Source organism: Girardinichthys multiradiatus, chromosome 8 (genome assembly GCF_021462225.1).
Source record: "Girardinichthys multiradiatus isolate DD_20200921_A chromosome 8, DD_fGirMul_XY1, whole genome shotgun sequence".
NCBI lineage: Eukaryota > Metazoa > Chordata > Actinopteri > Cyprinodontiformes > Goodeidae > Girardinichthys > Girardinichthys multiradiatus.
In genome coordinates, this window is record NC_061801.1 from 22,802,659 (window position 1) to 22,822,631 (window position 19,973).

General features: G+C 39.5%; 2 protein-coding genes and 1 long non-coding RNA gene across 7 annotated transcripts; 2 read left to right on the forward strand and 1 right to left on the reverse strand.

The window, feature by feature from the left end:
- Positions 1-1,363: 1,363 nt before the first annotated feature.
- LOC124872763 (PR domain zinc finger protein 12-like) lies at positions 1,364-5,226 on the forward strand. Its single transcript, XM_047373084.1, has 5 exons — positions 1,364-1,691; positions 2,855-3,045; positions 3,500-3,655; positions 4,024-4,138; positions 4,229-5,226. The coding sequence occupies exons 1-5, from the start codon at positions 1,472-1,474 to the stop codon at positions 4,663-4,665; spliced, it is 1,119 nt and encodes a 372-aa protein (XP_047229040.1). The 5' UTR covers positions 1,364-1,471; the 3' UTR covers positions 4,666-5,226.
- A 987-nt stretch (positions 5,227-6,213) lies between these two features.
- LOC124872764 lies at positions 6,214-11,108 on the reverse strand. Its single transcript, XR_007039354.1, has 4 exons — positions 10,445-11,108; positions 9,048-9,147; positions 7,146-7,229; positions 6,214-7,054 (listed from the first exon to the last, which is right to left on the reverse strand). It is a non-coding gene; the product is annotated as an uncharacterized LOC124872764 (long non-coding RNA).
- fbxw5 (F-box and WD repeat domain containing 5) lies at positions 9,994-19,669 on the forward strand. 5 transcript variants are annotated; one of them, XM_047373083.1, is made up of 11 exons: positions 9,994-10,113; positions 12,676-12,871; positions 12,990-13,147; positions 13,430-13,613; positions 14,785-14,933; positions 15,045-15,380; positions 15,467-15,650; positions 15,745-15,892; positions 16,851-17,063; positions 17,470-17,809; positions 17,892-19,669. In XM_047373083.1, exons 2-10 carry the CDS (start codon positions 12,685-12,687, stop codon positions 17,792-17,794), a joined length of 1,884 nt encoding a protein of 627 aa, XP_047229039.1. In that variant the 5' UTR covers positions 9,994-10,113; positions 12,676-12,684; the 3' UTR covers positions 17,795-17,809; positions 17,892-19,669. The 5 variants fall into 5 exon arrangements, with proteins under 5 accessions (XP_047229039.1, XP_047229037.1, XP_047229038.1 ...); XM_047373081.1 differs by having other exon boundaries at positions 17,902-19,669; XM_047373082.1 differs by having other exon boundaries at positions 17,470-17,800.
- The last annotated feature ends 304 nt before the right edge of the window (positions 19,670-19,973 follow it).

Below are 19,973 nucleotides of genomic sequence, written 5' to 3' on the forward strand. Positions count from 1 at the left end.
CTTTGCATTTTTTCCTCTCTCACTCTCTCCTGTCTCTATGTTTTCTTCCTCCATGCGAACAAAGCTGGGAAAAATAAAGGCTTGTTTCTATTCTTGTTATTCCCGCGCTAATTCCTCACAAAAAAATAATATCAGCAGCGCATGAATACGAAATGCGTGAGAAGAAAATGGGCGAGCATCTCCCAGACTCGCTGACCCACTTCTTATAATAATAATAATACTGACAGTGGTAATTTATTTGCTTCATGCGACAATTTCTGTTATCCGAGTTATGCATCTAAGAAATATTTACATTCTCAAACAAAAATCGTACCACACCGAAAACTCTGGACCACTCTTTCCATCTTAAGCACGTTTTTATTTGACATTTATTTCTTTCTGGTTATGAAACACATTTAAAAGTTTTTATTCCAAATATAAAATTCCCCATTTGTTTTGTACTGTTGGAAAAACACAGTAATGGCATGAATAACGTTTTGCACCCCACTCTGCCGCACGTTTGAATACCTCTGTTGGTGTGTGTAGGTCATTCATTGAAAAAGAGCAAGTGGCAGGGGCGCAAAAAAGGGGGACACACAGGGGGTCCACGCCTATTTGATCAGCCCCCTGGGTCAGAGAAATATTTTTAACATGGATTTAATGAAAGTAGAGAACAGCAATGTGTTACATTACAATAAATTATATATATTTAATATACAAATATATTATTTTCTTTGATTTCTTTTCAAGTGTGACAGATAGATAGATGATCTATCTATCTATCTATCTATCTATCTATCTATCTATCTATCTATCTATCTATCTATCTATCTATCTATCTATCTATCTATCTATCTATCTATCTATCTGTCTGTCTGTCTGTCTGTCTGTCTGTCTGTCTGTCTGTCTGTCTTTCTAAAATGGCATTTATTTTTGTGATGTGTTTTATAATTCATAATACATTTTAAACGTTATACAAAAAAGGTCACATTTGCTAAAAACTTGTTTTTGACTGCTTAAAAATATAGTGGTACATTTAAAATAAAGGAAGCAAAGAAAGTAAAAATTTGCAAAAAAAAAAAAAAGAAAAAGCATGGGAAATAAACATTAAATTAAGTGTAACAATGAAATCTAACATTTTCCATAAACATATTTTTTTCTTTTTGTGAAGAAAAATATGAGGTCTGGTCTTTTATCAAGTCCATGCTATAAACTGAATAATCTGTTTTTTTCCTCCTATTTTCCAAGCTAATCACTTTCATTGTACCGTGTTGGACCATCTCTGGCTGCGGCGGGCAGGTCCACACGGCGAGGGGTGTGTCATTAATAACTAATTAGACCGGGGTCACACCAGCCACTTATATAAAGAGACCCTCACAACCGGGCTGGGACAGTTCCTCTACGCACAGTTTGGAGCTAGGAGGACGGGCTCTGTCTCTGCGCCTAGATCTGTGTCCAATCCCGTTCATTCCCCGCTTCTCTCTCATGCATCATGGGCTCCGTGCTGCCCGCCGACGCTCTGACTCTGAAGGCCGGGTTTAAGTGCTCCGGCCGCTCGCTGTCTGACGTGATCACCTCGGACATTCTGCACAGCTTCCTATACGGCAGGTGGAGGAACGTGTTGGGCGAACACCTGGCGGAGGAGCGGCAGAGCGGCTGCAGCCCTAAGACCGCCTTCACGGCTGAGGTTCTGGCCCAGTCCTTCGCTGGAGGTGAGGCTAACCCATCTGGGTCACTTTGGGAACTTACTGCACTTTTAAACCAAACGAATTGTTCGATTTTTAAACAAACAAGATGCGCGTTAGAGCGCATCTCACTTCACTTTGCGGGCGCACAACGCATAACTTTGCATGAGAAAAATATCACTTTTTGCGCATATTAGTAGAAATCAGCTGCAACAGATATGTTGATTTTGTTTATTCCTATTTCGAAGAATGTACCCATCATTGCACAGTTTAAAAATCTAGAACTTTCACTGATCTTTTTCAGCATTTCATCCCCGCTTGCACTTTCCCTCTCTTTTTAGCTGCTTTTATTTCGATCCATTAAACCCGTTAACCCTTGCAGAGCCCTGAGACCCCGCCGTTTGGACGCTTGTTAGGCGTGTAACTGGCGCTGATTGAAAGACGCGGAGCATTAAATTCATTTGGTTAACTTTGTGCTTGACCTGGGAAAGTTTCCCACTTAAACCTCTCGGAGAGAAAGGTTTCCTTTCTTTGACATTTTTTATCCATGCATTCATCAATCTCCGGACAGTCTCTTTTCCTCCCTTGGCAGCTATGAGAGGCTCTTTTTTCTTTCTCTTCCCTTTAAAAGATTTGCTGTTCCTCGCATAATGCGCCGTGAAAGCTAAATCTAATGCTATTCATTGCATGTCAAGCATCTAATCGCCTTTCCATTTTTTTGTTGCCGAAATTCCTCGGCCTTTTAAACAAGTCCTCCTCGCATTCAGGGCAAATTTATTGCTACAAAGTTCTTAAAAGGATAATGAATTTGGAATTAGCCGTTCCCTTTTCCAGTAAACTTTAATGGATATCACATCTGAAGCATGGCAAATTGCTGGACCCTGAGCAATAGAGGACCATTTAACCCCCTATGTGCGTTTTTTACAATGTAAAACTTAAAAAAAAAAAAAAAAAATCTTTGGATTTGACATAAAAGAATCACTCTTTTCTTCATCCTTGCTATATAAAGCTTTGCGGGGGTTGCACAACAAAACAAATCAGTTCATCCAGATAATCGAATTAAACGCAGGACGAGGTGTGACTTCATATTTCGTGACTAAAATAAAATCCAGTTCATTTGCTGTTTTCACCACTGAAAGCTTTCATTGGGACATGTTGCACTTATCTCTGTTTGGGCTTTGCGTTTGCAGAGGTGCAGAAGCTGTCCAGCTTGGTTCTGCCCAGCGAGGTGATCATCGCCCAAAGCTCCATCCCAGGAGAAGGTCTGGGCATCTTCTCAAAGACATGGATCAAAGCCGGGACCGAGATGGGTCCCTTTACTGGGAGACTTCTGTCCCCCGAACATGTGGACCTATTCAAAAACAACAACCTCATGTGGGAGGTGAGCGCAATGGGCGGCAGGGGCGCTGCTAGACATAAAGCTGTACTGGGGCACAATATCCAAAAATTACATGTATATAAATCACAGGCTTTGTTGTGCATTTTAGATATTAGTGGCCTTACAATCTATTATTATTTGCACAAGCAGCAATGTGTACAATTCCATTAAAATAGTTCAACTCAGTTTACTCATATAACACTAAATTACCACAAATGTAACATCAAGGTTGCACAGCTGAACCAGACAAAAAAAAATCCAACACAATAAAATCACATTCAAAATCAGTTTAATACATTTGAATTTGATCCTAATTACCTTGTTAAATTTGATCAGGAAGCTTTACAGGGGCACAGAAGATATTTCCAGGGGTACGGGCCCCAAAGAATGCAAAGCCTTTGCTTTACAAGCATGCAGATGCAAAAAAAGTAACATCCACCTTATTGCCTGTGCTTAGGTGTTTAACGAGGATGGGACAGTGCGGTACTTCATCGATGCCAGCCAGGAGGACCACCGGAGCTGGATGACGTACATAAAGTGCGCTCGGAACGAGCAGGAGCAGAACCTGGAGGTGGTGCAGATTGGCAGCAGCATCTTCTACAAAGCGGTGGAGGTGAGCCTTTACGCTTTAGGCATGCTGTGTCTGCATTTCTGAAGAAACCTCAAGATTGATGGCTTGTGTGTGCAAACTGAGAACATGTTTGATGGTTTGTAACAGAGCCAACCTTGGGTTTTGCACAAAATTTGAATTGGATTCAATTGCCTCTGCTTTTGGCTTGACTTAGTTAACTTTGAAGCAAAACAAAAAGCCAGTCAAAAAACAAATACAGAAAAATGCTGACTAATTCACAGTAGGTTATTCATTTTCTCAGCAGAAGCCACCGCAAAATTTGCATATACTTTAACTAGCCTCGAAAGCCTATTTCTGAAATCAAATAAGAATAGTAATGACAATATCTGATGAATTTAATAATCCCTCAGACCATCCCACCTGACCAGGAACTCCTTGTCTGGTATGGAAACACGCACAACACATTCCTGGGAATACCTGGTGTTCCTGGAATGGACGAAGAACAACAGAAGAAAAGCAGAAATGGTGAGTTTCTTCCTTTTAAGGCCTCTGACGAAAACAACTTCAAAGTCTTAACCCATCCACTCCCCCTCCTTCCCCTTTTTTCTCCCCCAGAGGACTCCCACTCCAGTGAGGGTCCCTCTTCGTGCTCTCCTCCTACCTCCACCGCCACCTCCAGCGGCCGAATGCGCTGCGTCATTTGCCACCGGGGCTTCAACTCCCGCAGCAACCTGCGCTCCCACATGCGCATCCACACGCTGGACAAGCCCTTCGTGTGCCGCTTCTGCAACCGCCGCTTCAGCCAGTCGTCCACATTGCGCAACCACGTCCGCCTGCACACCGGCGAGCGGCCCTACAAATGCCACGTCTGTCAGAGCGCCTACTCGCAGCTGGCGGGCCTGAGGGCGCACCAGAAGAGCGCACGACACAAACCTGTGGCGCACGCCTCTGACGCGGCCCCTCAGGTATCCCCTCCTCCTCCTGCTCCACAGATGGCCGCCATGCAGCATCAGATGCCCCTGGTGCACCACATCCCCACCGTGGTGCTATGATACCAGACACCAAGTCAAGCTGTGACACAAAACAACGACGCACTTTAGACTTAGAGCTGTGGTGGAAATGTAAAGAGAGTGGCTATGTGATCTTTAGGCATCTGATTTAAAAGTTTTTTTTTGTTTGTTTTTTTTGCCTTATTAGTAATGTCTGCACATTTGGGCATCACGTGGTCCAATATAAGCATTAAGATTCATAAATGCTAATCGTGGGCTTAAATCTAATGAAAAACAAATTTCTGTTGATGCATTTATTTTGTTTTCTACACATAAAGTCACTCAGAATAAACAGAGTTGTATTGAACTTAAAATTTGGAGGTCAGAAAGATGTTCTGAGGACTTTTAGCAGCTCAGGTGGAAGGTTTCAGTAACAGGTTTGTTGAGCCAGCAGATTTAAAGGGCATGTCCACAATGATCAAGGTGTACCCTCACTGTAAAATATAAATGGTCACTTTAAACCTGTACAGGATGGAGATTTGTGTAATTGTAAAATTGTATCATGTCAATGTAAATACAGCTGTGCATTCTTCTATTCTAAATAAATGATATTATGTGATTTAAGCGGTTAACGTTCGGATATGGTTCCGAATATGAACTTAATGGTTTCCATCTAGCGTCTTCTCCAGCACCATGGCATATATGTGCTCTGCCTGTTGTAACACAGTCATGTAACAAGGGCTTCGGAAATTGATACAAAACACAGACAAATCTAGAACAACAAACCAATTTTGGAAATATTTTTAAAAAGTGATTGAGGATGTGGATATAACTAGTTATAAAGGTCTCATTCGTTGCCTTCCTTTAGCAATGAAAAACAACAATAAATGGATCATATTTAAATTTAACCAAAAATACTAGAAACACATTCATGATGACTGAGGTACATTTTAGAAGTAGAATTTTTTTTTTATGTTTTTGAACAATTTTATGCAACTGACATCCAAAAAACTAATTTTGTCAAACTACATCAAAATAAATCAGTGTTGTTAATTGAAACTAAATTAAATTTCCTATAGGTTCCAAGGAACATACAGCATAACGTATATAACATTATTTTTCCTCTACATATTAAATTAATGTAAGCATGCATTTATTTGATTTATGTATATGACTTCATAAGACACCATGTGAATCTAGACATCAAGCCATATTTTAGAGAAACACTTAGATAAAACAAGCAGCAAGAAAGTCATTCCTTAATGTTTATTTTTAATTTATTTTTACAATAAAACAATAATTCTTCATTGTAATGAAAACGTTTTTCAAAACAAATTGAAACTAATACTGGTTAAGACATTGATGGTAATAATAAATAAATAAATAAATAAATGTACTTATAGTGTTTCAGGGGGTAATAAATTGAAGGTTGTCATCATGGAAAAGTTGAATAAATTCCTTTAAACATGAAGCCAAAGGGCTGAAAGCTCTGTACCACTGTATTCTTTTAGTCAGGTCAAGAGAACAATATACAATTTAACAATTTGTCATTTCACCTTTTACAACCCAATGATATGTATTTTTTTTAATTTTATTTTACTTTCATGTAAAAATCTCTTAGGTTTCTCCCACCTTGTCACATAAACCCCAGTAAAAAATAGCTTAACGGTTTTGGAAAGCTGCGCATTTATATCAAACTAAGTCATTTTACAGATGAAGAACGTTCTACTATCTGATGAGGAAAAATAGGATTTATAACAGCTTCTGAACAAAGTTTGATAAGTCTGGGATTCATCAACTCCACTCTCAGCTGCCCAGCCAGCCTCCATGAGTTAAAACGAATGCTAATTTAAATAGCAGAAAATAGAAATTATTTATTGAGTCAACTTAAAAAAAAAAATCATGATGCGAATGACAAGGGATGTGCATTATGTATTTAATCCGGCCATCTAAAGTTATCGATGGCTGGATTCTCTGGTTCCACTTCGCTGCACTCTTCCTCTGCTATTTTTTTTTTTTGGCATACCACCTATAGTTACTTATTACATCCACACGATGGCGACAAAACAACCAGGAAAAGTCAGTTATATGACCGGAAACATGATGCTCTGAGAAACTGTTACAAAGGCGCCATTAACGAGACAATAAAAGGATCCGCAGCATTTTCATCAGTTTATGAGTCAGCATATTGGGCTTCAAAAGTTACATTTTTACCATATGTACTAAGGTTATTGTGGATTGAGTGCTTTATACCTGTCAGCTGTCAGATATTGTCCAGCTTCCTCAAAAGGACTTTTTGGACAAGTCGTCATTGTAACAAGTTCAGTACAAGCCAGTGTTTAAGTAAAGCAGGGGTAAACATGAATTAACCTAACAGCAGTAGATACAGTGGAGTCCATTATGGAGGAGTCTGATAGGAGGGTTTTGCATCACTGTTGACCGTCCACACTGTCTGGCATGCACAGAGAGGGAAACTTATCAGATCATTCATAGAAACTTAAAAGACTCTTATAAATCAAAATGGTTCAATGGATGAAGAGCACCTTTACACCGGCAGTCTGAAACTGTCCCATCCTTCCCAGAGGAGCAACAGCAGGAGGCTACCCAGTTAAAAACACGTCGCACTCCTGAAGGAAGACAGGCGCCATACTAATGAAATACAGGTCCTTCTCAAAATATTAGCATATTGTGATAAAGTTAATTATTTTCCATAATGTCATGATGAAAATTTAACATTCATATATTTTAGATTCATTGCACACTAACTGAAATATTTCAGGTCTTTTATTGTCTTAATACGGATGATTTTGGCATACAGCTCATGAAAACCCAAAATTCCTATCTCACAAAATTAGCATATCATTAAAAGGGTCTCTAAATGAGCTATGAACCTAATCATCTAAATCAACGAGTTAACTCTAAACACCTGCAAAAGATTCATGAGGCCTTTAAAACTCCCAGCCTGGTTCATCACTCAAAACCCCAATCATGGGTAAGACTGCCGACCTGACTGCTGTCCAGAAGGCCACTATTGACACCCTCAAGCAAGAGGGTAAGACACAGAAAGAAATTTTTGAACGAATAGGCTGTTCCCAGAGTGCTGTATCAAGGCACCTCAGTGGGAAGTCTGTGGGAAGGAAAAAGTGTGGCAGAAAACGCTGCACAACGAGAAGAGGTGACCAGACCCTGAGGAAGATTGTGGAGAAGGGCCGATTCCAGACCTTGGGGGACCTGCGGAAGCAGTGGACTGAGTCTGGAGTAGAAACATCCAGAGCCACCGTGCACAGGCGTGTGCAGGAAATGGGCTACAGGTGCCGCATTCCCCAGGTCAAGCCACTTTTGAACCAGAAACAGCGGCAGAAGCGCCTGACCTGGGCTACAGAGAAGCAGCACTGGACTGTTGCTCAGTGGTCCAAAGTACTTTTTTCGGATGAAAGCAAATTCTGCATGTCATTCAGAAATCAAGGTGCCAGAGTCTGGAGGAAGACTGGGGAGAAGGAAATGCCAAAATGCCAGAAGTCCAGTGTCAAGTACCCACAGTCAGTGATGGTCTGGGGTGCCGTGTCAGCTGCTGGTGTTGGTCCACTGTGTTTTATCAAGGGCAGGGTCAATGCAGCTAGCTATCAGGAGATTTTGGAGCACTTCATGGTTCCATCTGCTGAAAAGCTTTATGGAGATGAAGATTTCATTTTTCAGCACGACCTGGCACCTGCTCACAGTACCAAAACCACTGGTAAATGGTTTACTGACCATGGTATCACTGTGCTCAATTGGCCTGCCAACTCTCCTGACCTGAACCCCATAGAGAATCTGTGGGATATTGTGAAGAGAACGTTGAGAGACTCAAGACCCAACACTCTGGATGAGCTAAAGGCCGCTATTGAAGCATCCTGGGCCTCCATAAGACCTCAGCAGTGCCACAGGCTGATTGCCTCCATGCCACGCCGCATTGAAGCAGTCATTTCTGCCAAAGGATTCCCGACCAAGTATTGAGTGCATAACTGTACATGATTATTTGAAGGTTGATGTTTTTTGTATTAAAAACACTTTTCTTTTATTGGTCGGATGAAATATGCTAATTGTGTGAGATAGGAATTTTGGGTTTTCATGAGCTGTATGCCAAAATCATCCATATTAAGACAATAAAAGACCTGAAATATTTCAGTTAGTGTGCAATGAATCTAAAATATATGAATGTAAAATTTTCATCATGACATTATGGAAAATAATGAACTTTATCACAATATGCTAATATTTTGAGAAGGACCTGTAATGTTGGCGATGGTAACCTGACCGCATCCCTATCAGGTTTAACACAAAATGTTTTTACATGACTCTACACCAAGTATCATCTTTAAAACCATTATAAAAAGAGTAACAACAAGGAGAAAGTGCAAGATTTTAATCACACAATAATTTGTAAAAAAATATATATATAAACTCACCACCGACAATCAGTCACAGCATGGTTCCACGCTTTAACTCTTCCTTCAGGGTTTCTCTTGAAGGTCGGCTTGTTGTATCTGCTCGGCAGCTGTTAGTGTCCTGACACAAGTCGACAGTGGTTTTTATAAGTCTGTTGCTGTGCCTTCAGGTAACTTCAGTCCATTCATACTTGCATTTCTTAACATTTCCAGTGTCTAAGAACATTATAAGCATTACTATTTTATCTCAACCTGAACCTAGACCAGGGATCTGCAACCTGTTGTTTCGAAGTCATTTGTCGCTGTTTAGTTCATTCAGGAACTAAACTCCTAATAAATGTGGCATAAAATGATGTAGAACTAAGCAGGGTTTAAAAACATAAAGGATGAATATCTTTATATTTAAAAACACTGCTCAGTTCTGTTTAACAATGTTGGTTTTAGTTGTTGCATCCATCCATTCCTCCAGAAAAAAAAGTTGATTTTACAGTGGTGAAACTTCCCAGGATTGGCCGGCCTACCAAAATGACTAAAATGAAAAACGCATCAACTACTCATTCAGTAGAGTAACATCTAAAACACTTAGGCTTTATTTAGCTCAGTTGAGGTCAGTGTTCATGATTCAACAATAAGAAAGAGGCTGGGCAAAACTGGGATCCATGGAGGTGCAAAGGGAAAACCAGTGCTGACCAAAAGAATCTGTCTTACATTTGCCAAAATAGATTTTAATTTAATTTAATTTATTTATTTTTTATAATAGGGCCAGGTTGATTTTGGATTATATTTTTTCCCTTAATACATGAAATTATCATTTGAAAACTGCTTTTTGTATTCTCCCTGGTTATCTGTTATATAGTTTTGTTGGATAAGCAAAAAAAAAAAAAAAAAAAGAATTTTCACAGCAGCGCATTTAGTGTAAACCCCACAAAGTCAGACACCGATTGGGTTGTTTTTTGTTGATCGATTATTCTGTATTTAGTTAATCGAGCCTCGCCGCTGCTGGAAGATTGTTGTCATTTTCTGTGGCTAGCCATTAGCGCTAGCAACCAGTTCGATTTTGTTTCCCTTCAGCAATCTCATCCAGCAGGTAGGTGACAGTTTGTGTCAGTAAATTTATACAAACGAAAGTTGCTGAGCCCGTAAAACATTAGCACTAGTTTATGTGAGTAAACCTTTAATTTGAAGTGTTACTCTTGTCCGGTCCAAGTTGAAAACAAACGTTAGTTAACAGCTAGCTGGATCGGCAACCAGTTAGCTAGTTCAGCGCTAGCTTGGTTTGTTAGTTTAGCTACTTTTTACGCTCCTTTTCTAAAATAAACGTTAAAACCTAAATATTTAAATCAGTATTTAATGTTTAGTTTGTCTGTATGTTTTTATTTTGCTCTAAGTACAAACAGTAACTTGTAAAGGTTTCTCACCAACATATCCATGTTCGGTCATATGGATTCGAGACAGGAAAGAAAGACTAAACATTTCCCTACGATTTAAAGAGGATTGTGGTTACAGTTCGTGAAGATGCTTATCCTAACATAATTAATATTTAGGATTTTGCCCAGTTAACGGTTCTTGTTAACTTGTTTCTATCCAGCGACTTTATGTAGCGCTAACTCAAATCTAATTCTTTTTTATGGACGCGTATTAACTTCAAGGAAAAACTCCAAAACGAGTTTCTCAACCAAGCAGTTCATTGCAGTGTTGCCAGGTGAGAAATGTAGGATTATCGTACTAGAGACATAAAATTATCGTATTTTGAGGGAAATTATCGTACACTCGTCATAACCAAAATAACAAGTCTGTTGATGTGTTGAATAGCGTCTAACAGACACTCGCAGCTTTGTGGCGTCAGTACGGAATGGATTTATCAACATCTGCAGCCCCACAATGTCGGGCTCTGCTTCTTCTTCTTTTCTTTTTTTCTTTTCATCAATCATGGGCGGGCGCAGTGGACTATTCAGCCAATCATGGCCGTTGTTCTGAGTCCAACGCATTCACGTCACACGTAGGTCACATTTAGAAAAGCACGATTGGCTGGAATTTTCAGCATTTGTTCCCGAATCCGGACACAGATGCCTTCAGGGTTCACAAAAAAACTCCGACAGACTTTGGCGATAAGCTGATGACAACTGATTACAACCACACATTCACGGAATGGTCAAATTATCGTACATTTGACCATTTTTAGGAATATTGATTGTAAATCTCACAGAGAGCAAAATTATCGTACAAATACGATAATTATCGTACACCTGGCAACATTGGTTCATTTGCCATGCAACAGCTGCCAGGCTGTTGAAAGCACGTTAAAATACACGACAGTAATGGGGTAAAATGCTTATTGCTCTATGTATTCTTGGAGATCATAGAGATAAAATCCAAGACGAGCAATTCAGATTTGTAGGGAATTTGATTGGCTAAAAATTAATGGCAAAAGGAACAAAAATTTAATTTTATATAAAGAATTTCTATTAAATAATGGCACCTTCTGGATAATATGGAGGGCCAAAAGGTACAAAATTAAATTAATAAATAAATTATAAAAAATAGATAATTGTGAATGTCCCATGAAATAAATAAATGTACCATTAAATGTTTTATGAAATAATTAAATATACAGTTTAAACATTTAAATTAAATAATTTAATGTAATTCTTTTAATAAATTAATTTAAAAATAAATATTATTTCACTCTATATTAATTTATTTCATGACTGCCGTGCAGTAGTGTCTTCATGAAACAATTTAAACTGTCAACTTGACCCATCAAACACAACGATGGTGTGTTTAAAAAAAAAAAGGTACATTTTATTTATTTCATGATAAATGTATTTATTTAAATTTGTCCCTTTTGGCCCTTCATATTTTGGCTGAAGGTGTTTGTGGCTCATGTGGTGGATTGGCCTTGATGTTCACCGTTTGTGTTTTTTTTAGGATCTCACGTAAAGCAAAAACCTTTGATACAAATTTACAGTAACTAAAAAAAAAAAAAAATCTAGCTTATTTGTCCAAAACGGCTAAAAATATATATAAATAACATTTGAGCCCCCAGCTTCACTACTTTGGATGTATTTTAAAAACTGATATTTTTCCTCCATAAAAATATCTTCATCCACACAGGCTTTAAAATACCAACAAAAACACTGAAATACTTGTGAGAGAGGCAAAACTGATGAAAATACCAATGTTGAATTTCAAAGTAAGCACTTTAGGAACATGGATTAAGCTGTGCTGGGCTAAAGCGTTAGGAATGGCTTTGTCACCCTTTTCAGACTGAGAAACAATGACTTTGTCATCTTGTCTTGAGTTTCTTTAGATTGAGGCATAATGTGTCACTTTTTGAGATCTTTGTGCCTGCTTCATGTTGTTATGAAGGTCCTTAGGCTAGGTGAATTCTTGATTTTACAAACCTGGGCCTTGCTAGTAAGTTAGCTTTCCAAAATCTGTGGTTAAGCAGTGTTAACTCTGAATAAACACGATATCTGTTCTCCTTAATAATAAAATCTTCATTTAAATGCTGCTTTTTGTACTTTGGTTATTGTTCTCTTTTTTTTATTTGTTTAAACAAAAACATTTTAAGGACAAAAAAAAAAAGGAAAAACAGAATAAATCTGTAAGGAGGCAACACCTGTTCACAGCACTGCATGTGTTCCAGGATGTTAGTATGGATTGGGGTCCATTTCTGCCGGACAGCTTGCTTTTGGAGATTTTTCTGCATCTGCCCCACGATGCTGTGCTGAGAGCGGGCCTCACCTGCAAACAGTGGCAGGCAGTCTCCAAAGATGAGTTCCTGTGGAGGGAGCTGTTCTACAGATACTACCGGATACCCCGCTCCGTTCCTCGACACCCTTGTAAATATATAAAAAAAACATGTTTTCTGTAGAGAAATTAGGTGCAATTTTCTCCTGGTTGGTTTTGACCGAAGATGCTTCTTTTTTTTGAATTATCTTTGTTCCTACTTGTGTGCAGCGGCCGTGTCGTGGTACAGGGAGTTCAAGCGTCTGTATGACTGTATCCCCTGTGTAGAAGTTCAGACGTTAAGAGAGCACAGTGACCAAGTTCTTCACCTGGCATTCTCTCACAGGGGCCATCGTTTCTCCTCCTGCTCAAAGGACTGCACAGTTAAGGTACAGAATTGATCCCTTCTTTGATAACTGATCATGCATGTGGCTTAGTAAACCTAACTTTGCTGCTCAATTTAAGTCATTTACCTAGTGCAATTATAGTTTCCTTTTTTAATGACTTTTTAAAAATAATTTTTCATGTCTTTGTGCAGTTTTGTTTTTCTTTTAAGGTATTTTTATTATCACTTTGACGAGATACAATGTTGTAAAATGAGAAGAAAATCCTCAGAATGGTCCGCCTGATACAGCTTTATTTTTAATAATGCTTCTTAACCTCTCTTTCAGCTGTGGGACACGGAACGGGAAGATGGAAACATCTCGTTGGTGCACAGCTCCAGTATGCGTCAGTTTAACTGGGGATACACCCAGTTCTCCCAGTTTAACCCCGATGATACCCTGCTGCTCGTTTCCGGCGTCTACCTCGGCCCACACCACTCGTCTTCGGGGGAAATTGCCGTCATTAGTCTTGGTAGGATCACAAGAAACTCCCACATGGCTTCCTGTTGATGTGTCTTGAAGATTTATTTTGGGTTTAAAATTAAGTCGGCGTAGGAGTTTTCTAACCACAGTAAAAAGTGCTGGTATTATGTGTGATGGCTTTTAGTGCATGGAAATGATGTGACTTAAGGAGGCTACTGTAGAAATATAAAACTGACTTATCAAAGAAAAATGACCTACTGCTATGGTGAAATATAACGTAGACTAATCAGACCTCAGATTCCCCTGTTGTCTAAACCGACAGGCAAACATCACACTGTGTGAACTTTATTGTCACAGCTTTGGACTTGTTGGCCTTCAGAGCCTTGAAACCTTACCTGATTATCATGATTAGGGGGACTGATGAAGTACAGTGGCTTGCAGAAGTGTTAAAAGGTCTTTCCCTCATTTTGCCATATTAAAGCCACAAACTTCAATGTATTTTATTGGTATCTTTTTAGATAGATCAAAACAAATCCAACATTTTTGGCAGAATAAAAGTGACAAATGGTTTCAGCTTTTTTCGTGTGGAATGCATTTGTATTCATCCTTTTTACTCTGAGAGTCTTTTGACTGGACAGCTATAATTCATACACTCCACAAATCTTGACATTATGGATAATTGGCAACAAGCCAACCAAGTTAGACCAAAATAAACGTTCTGGCCATAACGCGAAACGCAGTGTGTGGTAGACGACCACCACTGCCCATCCCCCTGAACTCACCACCCCCAGGATAAAACGTGGGAGTGGCAGCAATCCTAGGGACTGTTAGGTGAGGCAAATGACCCTGAACATAGAGTCAGAACTACAATGAAATAGTTTAGATCAAAGCATGTTCATGGGTTAGAATGGCCCAGTCAAAGTCCAGACCAAAATCCAACTGAGAACCTGTGGCATGACAAAAAAAAAATGATCAAGGATGTTGTGCTAATAGTATTGACTTTTAGAAGAAATACCTAAATGAAAACACACACCACACTTTTCAGATTTTTATTTGTAAAACAAAAATTTAAATCATATTTATTTTTTACCTTCTACCTCACAAATATGCACTACTTTGTTCTTGTCATATAAACCTACCAATGGAATCCATTGAGGTTTGGGGTTGTGGTGTGTTTGTTTCCAGAATCTTACTGTGTCCCTTTTAATGGTGTCTTCCAGAAAATTACACGCTGTTGTCGCGGGTCAGGAACAAACCTTACGACGTGTTTGGCTGCTGGCTGAATGAGACGCACCTGATCTCGGGGAACCTGCACTGGATCGGAAACATGACGTCCTGCTCTGTGCTCTGGCTCAACAAAGCTTTCCAGGTGTTTTACATTTGGAATATGCCTAAATTGGAGGAAAGATTTAAAGAAAAAAAAAAAAAAAGATCACAGCAGTTTATGTCATCCTCCTTTAAAATATTTTCCTCACCCTAGGATATTGAATCTGAGAACGTCAATGTTGTAAAGCGTCTTTTCAAGATCCAGAACATCAACGCCAGCACCATCAGAACGGTGATGGTGGCACACTGTCGCCGCCACGACAACCCGGACCTGTTGCTGGACTACGAGGCTCAGTCTCAGGCGAGGAGGCTGAAAGCTGAGCAGGACAATCAGCATCACCCTCTTCTGTTCGACCTGGAAACTCCCGACAGTGAAGACGAGGAGGAGGTGGAGAATGAGGATGAATGTAGGAAGGATGGAAGGAGTCACAGCTTCTCGTCTGCGCGGATCCCCCAGTTAACAATATCCGGCCTGGACCATGTTATTCATGTAAGATTGAGGATAATTTGGGATTTTCTGATAGACTTTTAAAAATCAGTTGTCTTTTCCTACATTTTTTTTGTCTTCTGATCCAGAGCCGTAAACATGTGGGGGCCAGGGAGCTGCAGATTGAGACCCAGGTTGCTCAGATGATGGGCAGAGCCTACACAAAGGCCCCAGACTCCAGCCTCATCGACCCCTCTGAGCCCAGAGAGGGGGAGGATAAAACATACTTACTCTTCACCACTGGCAGCCTTACGTACTCCCCTCACCAGATAGGTATGTCTATTTAAACTGTGCTTAAATAAAACCAGAGCTTGTGAAACATAATGCAGTCAAACTCCACCTATGTCATTGTTTGGCTTCTTTTCAGGCATTAAGCTAATCAAGCCCGACCAGATGACTACGTCTGGCCCTGTCCTCGGAGAGGAGAGGAGCTCAGAGGAGTTTTTTGATTCATTGGACCATGTTATTGATATTCACGGCCACATCATTGGTATGGGCCTTTCCCCTGACCACAGGTAAAACTGTAAAGACACACAGTGGAAATCTGCTGTGTGCACTTTTCCATTTGCTGGCTGTTTTTTTATTAGGCCAGTGTTCTGGTTCTCCACAAAAATTTGCAAATGGATCATATCTTTGTGTTTTCTCATGTGATATATAAAGCCTGGCATAACCACTGGGTTCCTACAGAGCCTGGAAAAATCTGGAATTTGATTTCTGTAGTTTCTAGGTCTAGATAAGTGAAGAAAAATAAAATATATATAGAAAAATATTTGTATTTTTCAACTCTATTCATTATCCCACTATCTAAATGTTGTCCATGTCCTTTTTTCTTTGGGTCTTTCTTGCCTCCTACTTTGTATTGTTCTTTGTGTCCTTCTGTCCTTCCTCCATCTCCATGTCCCTTACATCCTTCCAACTCCCTCATGTTCTTCCTTCTCTCCTTTCTTTTTTCCTTGCTCTTTAGGTTTTCTTAAATTTTTATTTCCTTTCATTCCCGTGTCCTCACTTTCTTCTTCATTCTTTTCTTGTTTCTGTCCTTTCTTGCCCAATATGCCCCCCTTTCTGCTGTCATGCCTTCCTTTCCTACCCTCCTTCCCTCTTTGATCCCTTTTTTCTTCCTTTCCTTATCTTGTCTATTCTTCCATCTTTCTTTCTTTCTTTCTTTCTTTCTATCTTTCTTTCTTTCTTCCTTCCTTCCTTCCTTCATCTTTTCCATCCAGCCAGCCAGCCTCCATATTGAAGGCCTGTCCACTGTAAAAATGTGATAAATACATTTTATATTATTAACTGAGTTAATGAAATTATTTGAGAACTATAGAAAGTTGTGTTTAGAAAAGTCTGTAATTATTACAAATTGTGTAGAACTGCTGTAGCTGGAAATAAGAAAAACAGCTGTTCCTATGTCAGCTGTTGTATAATTATTCCTAATTGTTCTGAGTTTCTGGCTCAAGCCCCTCTGCTGTCGTTGGTCAGGTATCTATATGTTAATAGCCGAGCTTGGCCAAAAGGATGTGTGATCTCAGATCCAATGTCTCCGCCTCCCATCGCCGAGGAGATAGACATGCACGTCATCGACCTCAAGAGTTTGAGGGAGGAGAGGAGAAGTCTCCGGGCTCATCGGGCTTTCACGCCTAACGACGAGTGCTTCTTTATCTTCCTCGATGTCAGCAGGGACTTTGTTGCAAGGTGGGAATACAGATGGTTTATGTTGCAAAAAATATTTCTCTCAGATGCTGTTTTATTCCTCTGGTTTCTCACTGAAATCGTGACAAATACAGCGACCCTGCCTGAGTGTTCACTTATTTAACTTGAAAGAACAACACAAAATATTGCTTGACCGTAGTGTGGAAAGATAAAGTTACATGGTTTTAAACAGTTTTACAAACAAAAGTCTGGGTGATATGTGTTTCTATTCAACCTCATGATGTCCGAATTAAATTCCAGTAAAATAGTTTCTGGTTGTAATGACGAAATGTGAAAAAAGTTCCAAGGGGCATGCATACTTTTGCGAAGCATAATATTGTGCAGTTGGGTTTAATTGTTGCCCTACAACAGCTCTTCTGACTTCTTCTTCAAAAACCTTTTCCTGCAGTGGAGCAGAGGACAAGCATGGCTACATCTGGGACCGTCACTACAACATCTGCCTCGCACGACTGGCACACGATGACGTGGTGAACTCTGTGGCGTTCAGCCCTGCCGACCAGGAGCTGCTCCTCACCGCCAGCGACGACTCCACCATCAAGGTGTGGCGTTCTCCTCGCATGGTCCGCCTCGCCCAGGCCTCTCCCCGGCAGCTGAGACCTTGCAGCCTTTTGTCGTCCTGGCTGCTGCGCCACAAGAACAACTCCACGTTTGCCAGCAGCGTCAACGGGAAAACCGTGAGCGAGGGCTGGAAAAAGCCTTCGGATGGGAAGTAGAGCGGGGTAAGGACGGTATGACGATTTAAACACTCCATGTGTATGCATCATGTGTTCTTAATGTTTTCGCTTGAGCTCACTTTGTTGTGACCTAAAGCTGTTATCAGGCCCCCACAGCTCATCAGGACACAGAGGAGAATGCAGACACAAGGGGGCGACATTGCACCAGCAACGAGGAGAAATGACAGTTGGTACTGCTACTAAGGATCTACAAAATTATACCAGATGGAAAATGCAGAGCTGACACCTAAATGTGTGAGACAGAACTCTATGAGATGGATATTATCACGTTTTTTATCTGTAACGTTGCTCCTGAACAGACCGGACTCTGGACTCCTGGACCCGAGTAACAGGGACGCAGAGATGGTACTTTTCTGATCATGGTTGTTCTCATTTAGGGTCAAGTGCAGTGACTGACAATTTTTTTTTTTTTTTCACTCATAGAAATCTTTAATTGGTGTCCTGATTCTAAAATACTTATAAAACAAATCTTTGGAGAATTATACCACAGTTTAAAACACCAAAGGGATAAAAAGAGCTGCATTTTAATGCAGTCTTCCTTAGTTCTATCGATGTCCCATCATTTAAAAAGAATCTCTTGCTATTGTAATAAATGTAGAGTTACGGAGCAGTTTAATATAAAGGTTGAGGAAAAGTTGGCCCAGAGCATGACTGTAAACTAAGAGTGTTATGTGTGTGTTTAGCTAACTGTTATTGGAGCCATATAGAGTGGAAAGGTTTATGTAAAGCTTCAACTTTAATTTCTGGATCTCTGATATGAAACATTTTTTTTTTTGCTTTGTTCTTACTCATGGCAGATTTGTTTGTTGTTGTTTAGAAACTAAATTTCTTATTTAAACCTCCTTACTTCCCAACAGAGTGGTGCTAGCTGAACATATGAAATATTCAGAGTGATCTTTGGTCATTTTAGTTGCCGCTACCTGTTTTATGACCCAACGCCCAGTTTGTCCAAATATTGAATGTGTCTCTTGAACCATGCACACATTGGGGTGGACTATTTAAAAAAAAAAAAAAAAAGGAAGCAATGTTCCATTACTTATTTATTAAACCTTAATTTGTTGATGAATATCAGTTAAGTTAGATTCGTTCTTTTAATTTGGCACAAAAGTAAACATAAACTTTGAATATGCAAGTTTACTTGAGTGTTCATAAAAACCCTGCAGTTCATTGACTGAGGAAGAATTAGGTTAAAACAAAAACATCTATGAGATCAATTTTGCACTAAGCTTTACTTGAAACAAGCGATATAAATAAAAAAAAAAACAATTAAGAATTTATCAAACCTTTTAAGTCATTTTTTTTTAATTTATATGTGATGTTTTCTCATTAGTTGTCCTAGCTAAAACTGACATGAGATCAATGCTAAAATCATATGAATGAAGGTTCATAGGATAAAACTTCTTGGTGCTGCTATGTTCAATGTTCAGTGCCTCTGAAAAAGTAAAAGTACATTTAAAGCAAATTGACGGCAGTTATAGTTCAACCTGCAGAAATCTAAGGTACTTTTACCAGGTAGAAACTGACATTTGCATGTAGGTTCCCTGATGAAAGAGGATATGACTGATGATAAAATCCCTGTCATTCTGTTTTTGAGAAATCTCTGAGCAGGGCAGTTATTTTCAATGTTTTGAAATGTGTGTAATAGGTCAGAAACACCTTCTGGGTCTCTCCACAATCTTTCTTAATGTTCCCTTTGCCTCCATCTTCTCTGTCGTTATGTTTCATGCGATCAGCTGTTGTTTTCATGTAGCCTTTAAATAGAAAGCATGTCCCACAAAGCATTAAATCTAAAAACCTGTCAGATTGATGCTTAACTGTTTGTGTCGCTCTTGATTAAAGGTTGTGGATAGAGAAGTTGATCTGTTGAGTTTTCTTGTTTGGCGCCTTTCATCTGTTAACAGGTTTATCTGATGGGTTTTTTCCATCTTCATGTTCTGACTTGGGAGAAAAGCTTTTAGCTCATATGCAGTGAAATCTAAATACAGACAATGATGCATGCTTTTAGACTATGACTAAAACTTTCCAGGAAAGTATATCAGTTTTATATTTACAGGGGTTGGACAATGAAACTGAAACACCTGGTTTTAGACCACAATAATTTATTAGTATGGTGTAGGGCCTCCTTTTGTGGCAAATACAGCATCAATTCGTCTTGGGA

Excerpts from the sequence above, each read along its gene's own strand:
- LOC124872763 (XM_047373084.1), top strand. The coding sequence starts at position 1,472 with ATGGGCTCCGTGCTGCCCGCCGACGCTCTGACTCTGAAGGCCGGGTTT. Across the intron at positions 3,046-3,499 it reads ACAACAACCTCATGTGGGAG|GTGTTTAACGAGGATGGGAC; the intron begins GTGAGCGCAATG and ends GCCTGTGCTTAG. Across the intron at positions 4,139-4,228 it reads ACAGAAGAAAAGCAGAAATG|AGGACTCCCACTCCAGTGAG; the intron begins GTGAGTTTCTTC and ends TTTCTCCCCCAG.
- fbxw5 (XM_047373079.1), top strand. The coding sequence starts at position 12,685 with ATGGATTGGGGTCCATTTCTGCCGGACAGCTTGCTTTTGGAGATTTTT. Across the intron at positions 13,148-13,429 it reads CAAAGGACTGCACAGTTAAG|CTGTGGGACACGGAACGGGA; the intron begins GTACAGAATTGA and ends CCTCTCTTTCAG. Across the intron at positions 14,934-15,044 it reads GGCTCAACAAAGCTTTCCAG|GATATTGAATCTGAGAACGT; the intron begins GTGTTTTACATT and ends TCCTCACCCTAG.